This window comes from Aphis gossypii, chromosome 1 (assembly GCF_020184175.1).
Source record: "Aphis gossypii isolate Hap1 chromosome 1, ASM2018417v2, whole genome shotgun sequence".
Lineage (NCBI taxonomy): Eukaryota > Metazoa > Arthropoda > Insecta > Hemiptera > Aphididae > Aphis > Aphis gossypii.
Window position 1 is genome coordinate 21,435,548 of NC_065530.1, and position 14,431 is coordinate 21,449,978.

Here is a 14,431-nt window from a genome sequence, read left to right on the forward strand (position 1 = left end):
CTATAAAATACTACAAAATTAAGTTAAATATTATTGAAAACAATAATTTCTGTTTAAATTAAATTAATTAAAATTTTCATGAATTTCGATTCGTACTTCGTAAGTTATAAAAATAATTATTTAATTTTAGTAGTAAATTATGTAATTTAAAATTGAATGTTCTAGCTAATATATAAAATTATTATTTTAAATATAATTTTTTTTATACAAATTAACTCAATTTATTATTATCTTACAGTTGATAATTAAATTTTATGTGTCACTGGATTAATGATTTTTCTGCTTAGGTTCCAACTTTCGTAGTTATTGCATTATTCAAAATTTGAAATATTCACCCAAGAATAACTATTTTAATCGAACCGTCGAGGGTGGAATTATTATCATTATTGTTTGCAAGAGTTTTCCATTTGCATGTTTTAACCGATGAACTACTAATATATAGTATAGATACTGGAAAAACTAAACCTATTAAAATTATTTTATTGTATATCATTATTCTATAAACGATAGTTGATTATTTTTTTATGCATGAATAGTTTATAATTTCTCTTTTATTGATTAATATAATTTTAAACATCCAATATTTTACTGTTTGCTTTCTTCGCTTAACTCAGTTAAACATTAAATCAAATTGGAGTGCTTTTTAGGAAACATCAAAAAAACTTAAGTTAAATTTAGTTGTTATAGTAAGCAATAATAATTATTAACTCATTCATACTCCAAATCAAATTTAAATTCTATGACACTTATGAGTTACGACTAACCACACATCGCAAGACCAAAATAAACAACTTAGTATAATCGAATACCTACTATACGTTTAGGTAAAAATATTTACACTTTTTATTAAATCGTGTCAAATATTATCGACATCGTTTAGACACAACGTGAATGCCCTATTGGGAATTTTTGATTACGATACGATTCACCAAATAATATATACCCACATAAATATTATCAACTATTTGGCATCGTTTGCTTATGTGAAACTAGATTTACGGTAAGCCGGATATAACTTCTAATTTGTTACAAGTTCATCAAAATTAACGTTGTATTAACAATTTTATTTTGTGTTTTAATTTTGAAAAATACGAATGATATTTGTTGTCAAAATTAAGAGTTTAATTCTATTGAAGTATTTGAACTTATTGTTCACACCTAGGTACCCACATGTCATAAATACATGAATATTGAATATATTATTGAAATAAAATAATGAGAATAAATTATACTTGGGTTATAATTAACTATATAGAATGATTTAATATTAAATAGGTAGCTTTAAAATATATCATCTAAGATTAAAGGCAATACACTTCTGATGGTTTACAGAAAAAAGATTAATTTAATGGATCACTAAAATTTAACAGACCAATCATGGGCCACTAAACTATGTTTAAACGACTATATATTGGCTCACAATCGATTCACTAAATGTTTAGTTACTGTTTATATGTATACAATCCAAAATAGGTGTATTTGTTTTAATTTTAACATAATATGCATTTCACAAAAATAATAATACAAAAATACACTAGTATTTTTATACACAATGTGTAATACGAATTTAACCTACAAGCAACAAAAAATAAAATAAAATGTTATAAAACGTACACGATGTTTTGGAAGTTATGTAAAAACACAGTAAGATTCACATTCGTATTCCAAAAAGAGCATATCAATTTTTAAACTTTCTATATCAGTTTCAAACTACAAAAGAACCATTTATTTATTATACAAATATGGTATGTAAGAATTTATAACATAAGTTATAAATTAGTATTGTATGCGTATGCATTTAAATGGCGGTCTTCATAGAATTTCAAACATATACTTGGATATAAATCGAAAAATATAAATGTCATATTAAAATCCATCATTGTTATGAGTAAATACAAAATTTCTAGTTGCTCAAAACACGTACGTCAATATTTTAAAAGTTATCTTAAAAATAATAATTATACGGATTGCCAATATTAAAATAAGGTACCGATAAATAAAAATTACCAAAACAGGAGCGTTGCAAAACATTTCACTCTAGTATTGTAAAAATAACTGTTCAATAATCATCGGTGTAGTATATAATAGTTATATTGTGAAATTTAAGAAAACAATAAATAAAAACTTGTAGAAATCCAAAACACACTTCAAAATTTAAAATTAATTTGTACACAGTTTAATTGATTTGGAAAATAAAAAATAAAATTTATAGCCCAAACATCAATACAATTCTTAGAAGTTTTTGTTTGAATAAATTGTTTTTATATTGATAAAATCCAAGTAAAAAGTAAACATAAAATTCATTGAAAGTTTTAATACTTAAATAGATTACAAACTTTGTGTAAACATATTTGAATATGATATTATTATTGATATATATTTAAATAGAAAATGAATAAGTGCAGTTTATGAATTAATTTAAAACATTAATAAATTAAATATTTTTTTTTTCATATGTTGTTTAAATAAATTATAAATTTATCTTTTACTTATCGTTTTAATAATGTTTTATTATTATTAATATTGTGTTACTTGTAATTTCTATAATATGAATATTTTTATATTATTGCAAAGAAAATTAAAATTTAAAGAATTATAATTAAATAATTAATATTTTCGGCCAACGTTTTAAGACTTGGTCTCCGTATTAAAAACTTCTTTGAATGATAAAGACAAGTTTCGAAATTGAGTCTAAAAACGGTGATTTTCATCTTATCGTCGGCAATTAAGTTGGCATTAATATTACCTATTTCTTAGTTGAGTAATTTACAGATAAAATTTGACGATCTTCGTAAACTTTATTGACGTGGCTTGAACTTTTATCATTCTTAATACAGTTTTTATTAAATTGGAGGTAAGCCGTTGGTTTTTATTGGTGTGTCCGTGAACTGAATTTGATTATTTTTTATTTTATTTTTTATTGGTTAAACGTTTATAATTTTCTAATAGGTAAATCGTTGGGTATAGCTTATTATTAATAGTGATAATTCATATTTTTATTTTTTTAATTACCATTGTGTTCTTTATTTGGTTAAAGACAAACAATAATTATATTATTGAATATGAAAATAACGTTAAATTGATTGCACTTTTGTTATCTTTACATACGTTAATAATTATTATTAATATATTTTTACAAGTAGTTCTGTACTTAGATAAATTAAATTTTTTTTATTGAATACTATAATATTTTACAAATTGTATAAAATTAAAAAATGCTTATTTTAGATTACTGTTATAATTGATACTGTGTAATACAACTTTTTTAATATTGTATCGTACTACGTATAACTTGAAATAATTTTACTTTCGATTGCGACCATTTCTGATCATAATATATTTTTCACAATAAAAATATTGAATATATTATGATAATTTTCCCAGTGGGGTCACATTGAAGTATTTAATTGTAAATAAAATCTTAATATATATATCATATACACCAATTTATCATAACAATTAATCCTTTTCAAATATTTTTAATTTTAGATTTCAATAGTTCATAACATAAATATATATTTATAAAACTAATTAAAACGTATATGTAGTAATAAGAGTAATTAGTGTAACCGAAATTCATTAGATGATAAATTAAAAATATTTATAATAATACGAAACATCAATAATCATTCAAAAATAATACTGATTCTACAAAATCAATTATCTAATTGGATAAATATGATAATTATAATTTATTTATTATATATACATTTATATTTATTTTTTAGAAATATATAATATATATAAAACTATTGTATAATAAGCAGGTTTGATGAATTTAATATGAATTAAAGAATTACCCAATGTTAATACCCAGTATGTGTGTTAGTATTTGTCGTGGGTTATCGAGCAGTGTGTTCTTTGATAGTTTAGTGGTTAGGGGTTAGTGTATGATTGTAGTTTACTAGTAAATCTAGAGTAATACATTTTGAAGATTTGATTCGAAGTTTGAACTTTAAGGCCTTTGTAAAGTTTATTGTTTGTTATATACCAAGGTGCAGAGAGAAGTAAGCGGAAACTGATGAATTAGAAAGCTTGTATTTTTCTGGTATTAGAGGATTTTAAGACTCTCTATAGTTGGATGCCATATGTCAATATAATGATTTAAGTTAGGACTTATAAATTAATAATTTGTTCATTTTAGACCACAAGAGGGGGCTTAGTAGATGAAAACGAGGGTTTTAAAACTTTATTTTTATTTTAGATTGGAATTTCAGATAAGTTTTTTGATTATAAGTCCAAGGTATTTTACATATAATCAGACTAGAATTCAAAAATATCGTCTATTGTAAATTGAGATCATGTTATATTTTTAAGATAAATGTTATCTTGAATTAATTAATTCCAACCCTTTGTCCATAAATGAATAATGTTAAGTTGTTTTTGAATCATATTAGATATTATTGTTGGTAGTTGCAGCATAATTTAGAATATCCATATCATTGGCAACTGTAGCATTGAGCTAAATTACGCGTAATAGGAGAGTATTTTTCTTTTATTTTAGTAAAGCAAATAGTTTCTAACGACTTTATAGAATTTTTTTCATGTGTCTGGTACGTGCGGTAAATTCAAGTTTTTACATAGATCGACATAGTTAATCGGACGTGTCATGAAAATTGACAGTAGTTAAAGTGGATCCTAGAGTTTGATGTTATTTTCAGTAATAGTTATATTTTATTTTATCTTCCTCGACAGGAGCAATTGGGGAATATCGAAGAAACGAAATGTTTCGATTTGTTTATTTTTTTTTTTACTGGGTGATATAATACTATTAGACGACCTTATGAGTTTGTTTTATTCAACGTTTTGCCAATCAAATCCATTATTTGAACAGTCGGTCGTAGTTTTAATGATTCCGTTGTGTGTTTAATTGCCGATGGCTAGCAGTGATAAGAATATTTTTATTGTATTTTTGGTATTGATTATAGATGACTTACTGTTAATATTCGTTATTATTTCGTTAGGATGAACTTTTTTCCACGGATTGTATACGATAGTCGGCGAGACGGTAGGACGGTAGTAACGATTGTTATGTAAAGTTTTTTTTATATAATATAATATATTCACCAAGTTACACGGAAGATCTATACAAAATTGAAAACAATACGTTATTTATGTAAATTAAATTAATAACAGGTACCTAGAGAAATAGATTCTATCTAAATAAAATTATTCATTAAATTTTAAATGTCACGATTAGCGCTGCAGAACGATAATACACGTGTTAATCAAACGGCTGTATCTGCATTCTCGTGAAGGTTTATAAGAAATTAAGGACAACATAATAATATCGTGATTTGTCAATAAAACTGTTTTGTATGAAGTGAGTAAGTGACGCACCCATTAAACACGCTACTTATATTATATCGAACCGTGTTAGACGCTTTTGTGTTTATATGCCACATTTATATGGTATATAATATGTGGTTATTGTTTACAGTAGATATCAATTATATATTTAATTTTTTTTTTTTTTAAATGAACTATAATATTTCTTTTTTAATATTACAATTTACATAAATTGTTGTTTATTATATTACTATTTGAAAAATGATTTTAGTGTTCATTACTATAAAATATTGTTCTATATTTATTATTTCAGAAATTCCAAGACCATATCAAAGCCCAAAAAGTACGTCAGGATTACTGAACGGAGTAGCACATACCGGTAAGCTATTTCATTAAAATAATTTATTTACACTCGATTGAATTGTTTATTAAGAGATTCCCCCTTTTGTAGCTTTTAACTTTCCCACTCGAGTACAAACAACTAAATATAAATATTATATACTAAATATCACATATTTTGTATATATCACGTTGCTTGAATATATTTATAATTGAGCGTTAAAGTAATCAGAATTCAAAAGTTAGGTAGTTCTCTGCTTGAATTATAATATGTATTATTATTCATTTAATATTGTATTATTTAATCAATTATGAAAAATCTCTTTTAAATAAAATAAACTAATATTTTATTGGTGGCGGTTGTATTAATTATTGTAAAGCATTATGAATCAGATTCTATATAATTTTTTAAATATGGAAAATCTACCACAACTAATATTAACCACTTAACTCACAAATTTGAATGGCCAAAATTATGAATAATTGTATTATTATGTGTCCAAGTGTAGTGACTAGAGTCACTACAATACATCCATTTAACCATATATCGGAGAATCACATTAATTGTAAGGGTAATGTAATGGCTTAATGGCATTCACCCCAAATGGTCTATTACAATAATATGAGTTAAGAGATTTGATAGGCGTTATCCTTTCCTCTGGAGGATTATATTGACTTAAAACAATTCAATTAAACCGTTGTGTTTGATTAATCGTTTTATTTTGTAAATAGTTCAACCGATGTACTATTTTTTCTTATTAGTTATTTCTATAAGCTATTGTGGTATAATGTACTATAAATTATTTCAATATGTTTCAACCGACCTTTGCTAGTTATGAATAAAACATTTCCAGCAGAATGAATATATCGGATTTGAGCTCTGATTCTAAGTTAAACTCGATCACCACTATGCTTGGTAAAATATCTTCGTGTATTATTTACTTTTTCTCTTAATGTACCTGTTTACACATAATTGAAAAATTCAAAACATAACCTTTCCTAAATAATAGGACTAGTATTTTTATAGATTAAAAAAATAATAATAATAAAATAAACAATAATGTGTATAACCGATTTAATAATACCAAATATTAAGAAGTAACCATGCATTATTATGATGGATGATGAACGTTATCTTGACTTCAGTTCATTGTTTAAAAAACAATACCGGAAATAGTTAATTTAATATTAAAATTATTGAATTAAAAATGTTTGCATTTATGTTATAATATACACAAATAAATGTAATATATAGAAATAAAATAGTTTATTTTATTTTATCAATAATTATAGGAAATAACTTTTTTTCACAATAAACAGTTTAAAAATTTAACGGTATTGAAAATATAATCAATAGTATCTATAAAAAAATATTAATCATAAAATTTATTCTATGAAATACGTATATATTTTTAATGTGATTACTACGGAAATATTCATTATAATACAAGAATTTTTTAAATACCGAGCGGAAGGGAGACTTTATTAGTCTTGCAATGATATGTATGTATTATTTTTTACGTAATAAAAATAAATTTACTTCGATATTCAATGTTGAAAGTCATCTGTAGTTGCAAATTTCATCTATTGTTACTTTTTGAAGGGACTGAGATAATTAAAACAAAATAGAAAGAGTAGAAAATACTTAAACAAACAAATAAAAAGTGTTAAAATGGGAATATTTAAACTAAACATGTTTTTGACAAAGTTGTTTTAATTTTTTTTTTTTATGATTCAGAAAAAAATAATTTCAAAGACTTGAAATTCCAATCAAATATTATGTAGCATTTTCAAACTATTAAATCAATTTTAAAATATCTGAGCTCTTTTTGACATTTTAAATTTATTTATTTATTTTTATACCCCAATATGTTAAAAACAAAAAATGAAAATGTTAATCAATTGTTCACTCAAAAATATTATCGAAAATGAATACTTACTTTATATATTTTTTTCTTTCATAAGAGTATGTACTTATACAATTTCGATAAAATTAATGAAAGTGGCGAAACGTGAAAACTGTGAATTTTGCAGTATTAAAATTTTTAATTTTAAAAGCCGAACTTTGAAAAGTTTTTAGAAAATATTGCCTATATATTTTTAAAACTTTTATAATTTTATTACACATTTTACCAACATTTCAAAACGTATTTGTTTTGTAAGTTGTTTGTTTGTACTATATAATACATGTATGCCACGTATAATACACGTGTTTTAACATAACATGTATATAATGTATAATTACTTAAATCTTCGGACAATCGTTATAATAATTATATCTTAAAAAAAAAAAAACCATTATTATTTCTATTTGACATGCTTATTTAAGAGACAGAATCAAGTGTAGTTTTATTTGGAATTTACGACCGTAATAATAACGGCAAAGTACCGTGTAGAATTTAAATGTGATTTATACTCGTATGTGTAAAGTATGAATAACATCTCACTGTTATTTGAAACAAGAGTAACGTGTATTATGTTCAGCCCAATGTAATAGAATGTCGACGTTGTCATACATAAAATGCCTTTTATTAATTGATGAATCGTGAATTTATGTGAAATTATACAGGTTAAAAAAAAAATAATAGTTAAAAAAAAAAGGTAGGTAATTTTTAAAAAAAAGCCATTTTAATTTTTAAACACATACTATAATGGATTAATCAATAAATTCATTCCAACTAAAAGTAAATCGTGAATGATATCGTCAATATCTCTATATTTCTTTCAATAGTAAAAATATTAATAATAATAATATATTATAAATCTATGTCCATCAAGAAAAGTAATTAAAAATTATAAAAAACAATAGCAATTTCTTAAAACTGTATAAATGAGTGATAATGTAGTTACATTTTGAATATAATTAAATAATAATATAATTTAATCTCCATATTATATTTCACTAGATTAGAAGTAAAAAAAAAATTGAATACAAATATTATTGTGGTGATAATTTAAAAAAAATAAATATTTTTTGCCGATCACTATAGATATATTAATTTAAAACCTATAGTACCTACATGAATATAGGTACACAGTATTATATGAAATAATAACAAGAATAAAGTACACTTAAGAAATGATAAGTAAATAGTACAAATATACGATCGATTCCTTTGAGGAAAAATTGGTGGGAGATGATTTTTTTTCCTGAATTCGAAGAACAAATCTCAAAACGGAATAAATTACCCGCCGATTGATATCGTATCGAATGAAACGGAAAGAAAAATTTCTTTTAGTTGTGCATTTCGATATGAATAAGCAGCACGCTGAACACCCATTATACAGAGTAATTTGCCAAACATGCTCGTCTCTCTTTTTTACCTTTAATGATGAATTCATTCATTTTCCAACTTTTTATACATTTTAGTAGATACTCTAAGGAAAATGTTATTGTATTTAAATACAAAATCAGAATAGTAATTTCAGATTTATTAAAATTTATTAAAGAAAATTGTCCTTAAAATATCTTAAAGTATCTTGAAATATATCGTTTGAGTAGACTCAAAAATTAAAAAAAAAAAAACAGAATTTGAATAATTTATTTATTATTAAAAAATAAAATAGGAATAAATACTTGGTAAATCGCCTAATATAAGAGCGTTTCTGAACAATAAATTGTGTACGTCGGTGATCTAGATAAAATGATTTGTTGGTCCATGGTGGACACAAATGTAAGCTTGATGACTTTTATTTTTGTCCACCTATCAGGAGATGTACTTCCCTTGTAGTATAGAGGTTTAGTACGGTAATTTTCCGTACCAGAAGAATTACAACAGCGCGACGACTTAGAAAAACAGTCGTTCCATCGCGCATCCAGTTTGCTATTCGAAAATGACTTGATTTAGTTAGTTTGGTTACCAGCCATAAGGGGAAAAATAATAAAAAAAAAAACCTAACTTATTATCGTATATTTTTCAACAATATTATGGTTATTCGCTAAATCTATCACCACGGTTGTTTTTGTTCATAAATCACGTGTGCAGCACCGTTTTAATATAAAAAAATATACCATAAAATCGAAAATTTGGCTACCCGTGGACTTGTGAGGATATAATAGTTTGTGGCATATTTTGTACACGATACGACGCGTATTATAGCACACTACTGGTTCGAATAAGTCACGTTTGTCAGTCGCTTTCGGAGACCACTACTGCCCTATAACTAAATATTTTACACGTCTTGCGACGTGTTCGGTGTCGAACGTAGGTATCGACATATTATTATTATTATGCGAGTGAAATACGTACGCATATATTGTATATTACAATATTTACGGCAAACATCGACGAGGTGCGTCTGACGGTGAAGTTTCCGGCAAAGGGCAGAATATCGCGTTTTATCACGACAATCGCACGTAACAGTCAATAGAGATGGGCCCGACGGTATATTTCCATTTTACCGGTGCGATATATACGGATTTGTGTGCGTGTGAGAGGAATGAAGAGTAGAGTACGATCGATCGTTACGGATAACATTATGTGCCCTGTGATATTAAACATTACTTATCGTGTGATAATAACAATAATCGCATACACTTACCATAATAATATGATTGTAGTGTCGGCGACGATTAAAACCATTGTACGCAATTGCGCATTGAGACGATTACATGATATTATCATTAAAGCGAGTAACCGTACGGCCGTTCCACACCGCACGCAACAGTGAAAAATGGCTTTCCGTTAGAGTGTTTTTTAACTTGATTCTCGTTAAAAGCTGCCGTTATAGCGTATAATATATATTTATAAACGTTAAACTGCACTAACCCTTTTAACGTGAGGACATTACGGGTCGCGTAAAAAATCTACTACTTACATGCTCTGCGCGTTATCCTCTGCATTGTGTAAAATACAAGATAGGTGTGTGACGCTGCGCTAGGCAATGACTAATCCGATGTATCTAGTAGAACACTCCTCTGCAGTCGCCACTCGATTCGTTCGATTTACTTAATTTACATTTACTGAAAATGTGTATATTGTGTTTTTTCGATTACTCAAAAATCCACTTTGTTCGCTACAATATTATAGTGTTTTGTACTGTTTGAACACGATTCTGTGAACGATATTCCGGTAACATAATATAATATAGATTCTTGGTTATGCATTAAACAAGTCGTACCTTGTTCAAATATACAAAAATAATTATTCGATTTGATTTTTCAAGAAGTCGCCGTTCCACGATATTACATAATTTGCTCAAAGGGTTCAGATATTGAGATAATAATAAATTAAAATACATACAAATATTCACGAGTATTGTTTTGATGTTTTCGTTTTACAGTGGAATGAATAAAATAGTTTAGATCAATAAACCCGTTCGTAAGCTTAATTGATCTCTATTTCGATTAATACACCGTGTTAATTATAAGTGATAAATTAATGTTAACGTAGTTCTTAAATTAAATGATTCAAACAATATTTTATTTTATTTTTTATTTTTTTTACGAACGCGTAAATATTATATTACAGTGTATAAACTTAATAACATACAAACAGGTTGTGATTAACGGAATAAGACAGGAGGGTATTACAGTAGGTGCATTATTTTACATCAGTTGAAAAAAACGATTAATCGTAATTAAACTCATAACCGAGAATAATAAACTAATATATTTAAATCAGCGATCTGTACGATTAATAATAATCATTACCGGCTATTAGTACGGAAAAAAACATATAAGTGTATACAAACATATTTTGTAATCGCATTCTTGCGATAGAACATTAGCAAAACAAATTCTTCTTTTCCGGTTCGTTTGCAGACCATTAAGGCCCATCACTGCAAAAACAACGAGGACCATTTATATCCCCCCTCCAGCCGTTATTAATTTCTTCACCGGTCTCGGTCCGCCGACAATCTGAGGTCGGCGTTAATTCCAACGTCGTTGTTTTGGTTTTCTTAATGGTACTGTAGCTACCAGAGAGAAGTCCCAATAAAACGCCTCCCTAATTAAACGATTCGCACCCGCCAAATGTGCTTTGACGCTCAACCGACCCACTATAATCGGTACACCGTTCCAGCTGAGTTTTGCTCTTTTAAAGCTTATGCATTCCATTCTAGATAGGAAGGAATCGAATTTTAACTTTAACAAGGTGATAATAACATGACATTATTATATAATATTTCACCCTCAATCAATGGTATAGAAAATTGTATAATTTTTGTATTTTCTCATTTCGGGTACAGCCATCAATCGCTGCAAGTACCATTTTTTAGATTATATTTTTAATTTTTTTTTTTTGCTTAAAAATATATATATTTTTTAACGAGCGACCCCAAAATTGTTTAAAACTTATAAGACAGGTTACAGAGTCCGAGTCGATAATGAAGGAAAAAGTCGTGAGACAAATAACACCGAGATTAATGGTGTTTAAACCCAGAAGTAAGAAGGATTTATTTTTGAAGAGTTAAGATTACACTTAAATACTCAAGTATCTTTGTACTTAAACATCAAATATCTATGTTTTTATACACATGATTTTAGTATAATATACTGTTTTTTTGATATTTAAGCAAATATTTTCAAGTGATACAGATCAAATAAAGGCCAATTTTAAACGCTTCGAGAAAAAAAATTAAAAAGCTTTAAACTTACCCAATAACCATCCATCTAGAAAAAAAGTTCATTGAAAAAAATCTTCATTCATAATAAAAAGCTTTTAAGCTTCACGCCAATACTGTATTTTCACATACATATGACATTTGTATTAGATGTATAGAATGATCCGTGATGCTCTTATTTATTTATTTTTTTTTTAAAAGAACGGAAACTGTATTTCTATATAAGTACAATTCTATTATAAAGACCTTGCTAGAAAATCATTATATGTTGTTCATTTTAGAACTCTATCCACTTCTATCAAATATTTTTCTCGATAATATGATTAAGTATTTAATTTTTAAAAACATTTGCTAAACAATTTTAATCAATGGGTAAATATAAAAATATAAAAATGTTGTGCAATCAAAAGTATTTAAATTTTTTTAGATATACGATATTGAAATAGTTAAAATTGAATATTACGAACTACCAGCGTGGTCTACTAATAGGCAAAGATCATAATACTCACGATGTTATAAAAACATTAAGATACATAAAATCATAATGATAATAAACAATACGAGAATTTGATTATGTTTTATTAAGACGTATCTACCTTTAACATCAATAATTGAGATCTAAATTGTTGGTGATGAGAAGTCATAAATATAGTTACCTACGTAGTACAATATATAATAGGTATATAGTATATACGTAGAAAACGCTGATTACTGATATATTTATAATGCAGATAAATTATTTTAAATTAATACTAGGTAATTGCATACCAATTATTATTGATTAATACCCTTAGAAATTATAGAAAGAATAATAAATACAAATATCATTAATACGCATAACATTTAATATTTACAAAACACAAAATAGAAACATTATTTTTTTTATTTGTGTATTCAAATTTACATTATCAAGACTTAAACATCATATTATTAATCAAACATTACATTTTACATATTTTATCAAGTGGCCTGAAAGACCATTGTATGAAATCATAACAAATAGTAATACACTTACCGTTATTTTAAGTATCGCTATCTACAATATTATTGTTGACATAGTTACTGTGGTGTGAAATATTATTAAAATCGATTGAGTTCAGTAAGTAATAGTGACATATTTTTAATTTTTTTGATTTTTACATGTTTTTATAAAAGTGAAGACTTTATTTATTTTATTTCATACTTTTCCTACATAAACTAGATAAATTATTCAACCTTTTTTTATTCAAGTTACACTTTTTAACAAACTGAATATATTTTATAAATAAGAAAACAAAACAAAGATTGTTTTTTTTTACTTAAAGTCATTCATAAATATCAAAAATAAAATAACATTACAAACTCAGTGTTAATATAACAAAAAAAAAAAAATTGTTTTTTGTTTTAATTTACTCATTAATAAACGATATACTCATATAGTCGTAGTACTTAAAAATCAGAAATCTAAAAAACATAGCTTTAACCTCAAATATTGGAATTTTTTATAGAACGTTTTTTTTACGCAATTATTATATGTGAGTATTTGGTACTTCGTAATGCAGATAACAGCACGTGAAATAATCAGGATTTATTTCTGAATGTCTGTATAATAATATTGGTAGTATGAATTTATAGAAAAATATACATTAAGTTATACTTAAAATTGTATCACTTAATATTAAAAGGTTAATAAATATTTACATAAATAATAGGATAGGTACTTAGTCTAATTTTATATTTTATTGTAAAATTCTTAAAAAGAAATTAAAATTTTAAAATTAATGTTAAGTGATTATAAAAATTAATCAATATAAATGAAACATTACGAACACAACAAAAAATGTTCTGCAATCTACATGATGTAAAAAAAAAATAATAATAAAACTAGTTTCAAGTGTTTAAACTGTAGTTACATTATCAGTTGAAGAAAATTCGTCCGGTTTCGCTCATCTTGGTGTAGAATCGTTTTAATCAGAATCTAAAAATTATATTTATTTAAAATATTAATCGTTAACTTATAGGTTCAGCAATTTTGATTGAAAATAATCAATATTATAGAAATATTCCATATTTTATGTAGTTTTTATTGGATATTTTGTAGAATAAAATTATTGAGAAACGTTGTTCAACGTCTTATTCTTGCTGGCAGACGACAGACGTATTGGTGTAAAAAAAACTGTTTTGCGATCAATTATTTCAACAGAAACGAAGTTAATGTTTAGACATTAATTGAAAAAACGACACAGTCGTATTATACGTC

At 25.6% G+C, this 14,431-nt stretch overlaps 1 protein-coding gene across 1 annotated transcript in view; it reads left to right on the forward strand.

Annotated features, from left to right (window-relative positions):
• LOC114128905 (lachesin-like) overlaps positions 1-14,431 on the forward strand; it is a 108,149-nt gene that overhangs the window by 72,118 nt on the left and 21,600 nt on the right. Inside the window, exon 7 of the mRNA XM_027993514.2 lies at positions 5,603-5,668. Within this exon, the coding sequence (XP_027849315.2) occupies positions 5,603-5,668 (66 nt within the window). The remainder of the gene's footprint in view (positions 1-5,602; positions 5,669-14,431) is intronic.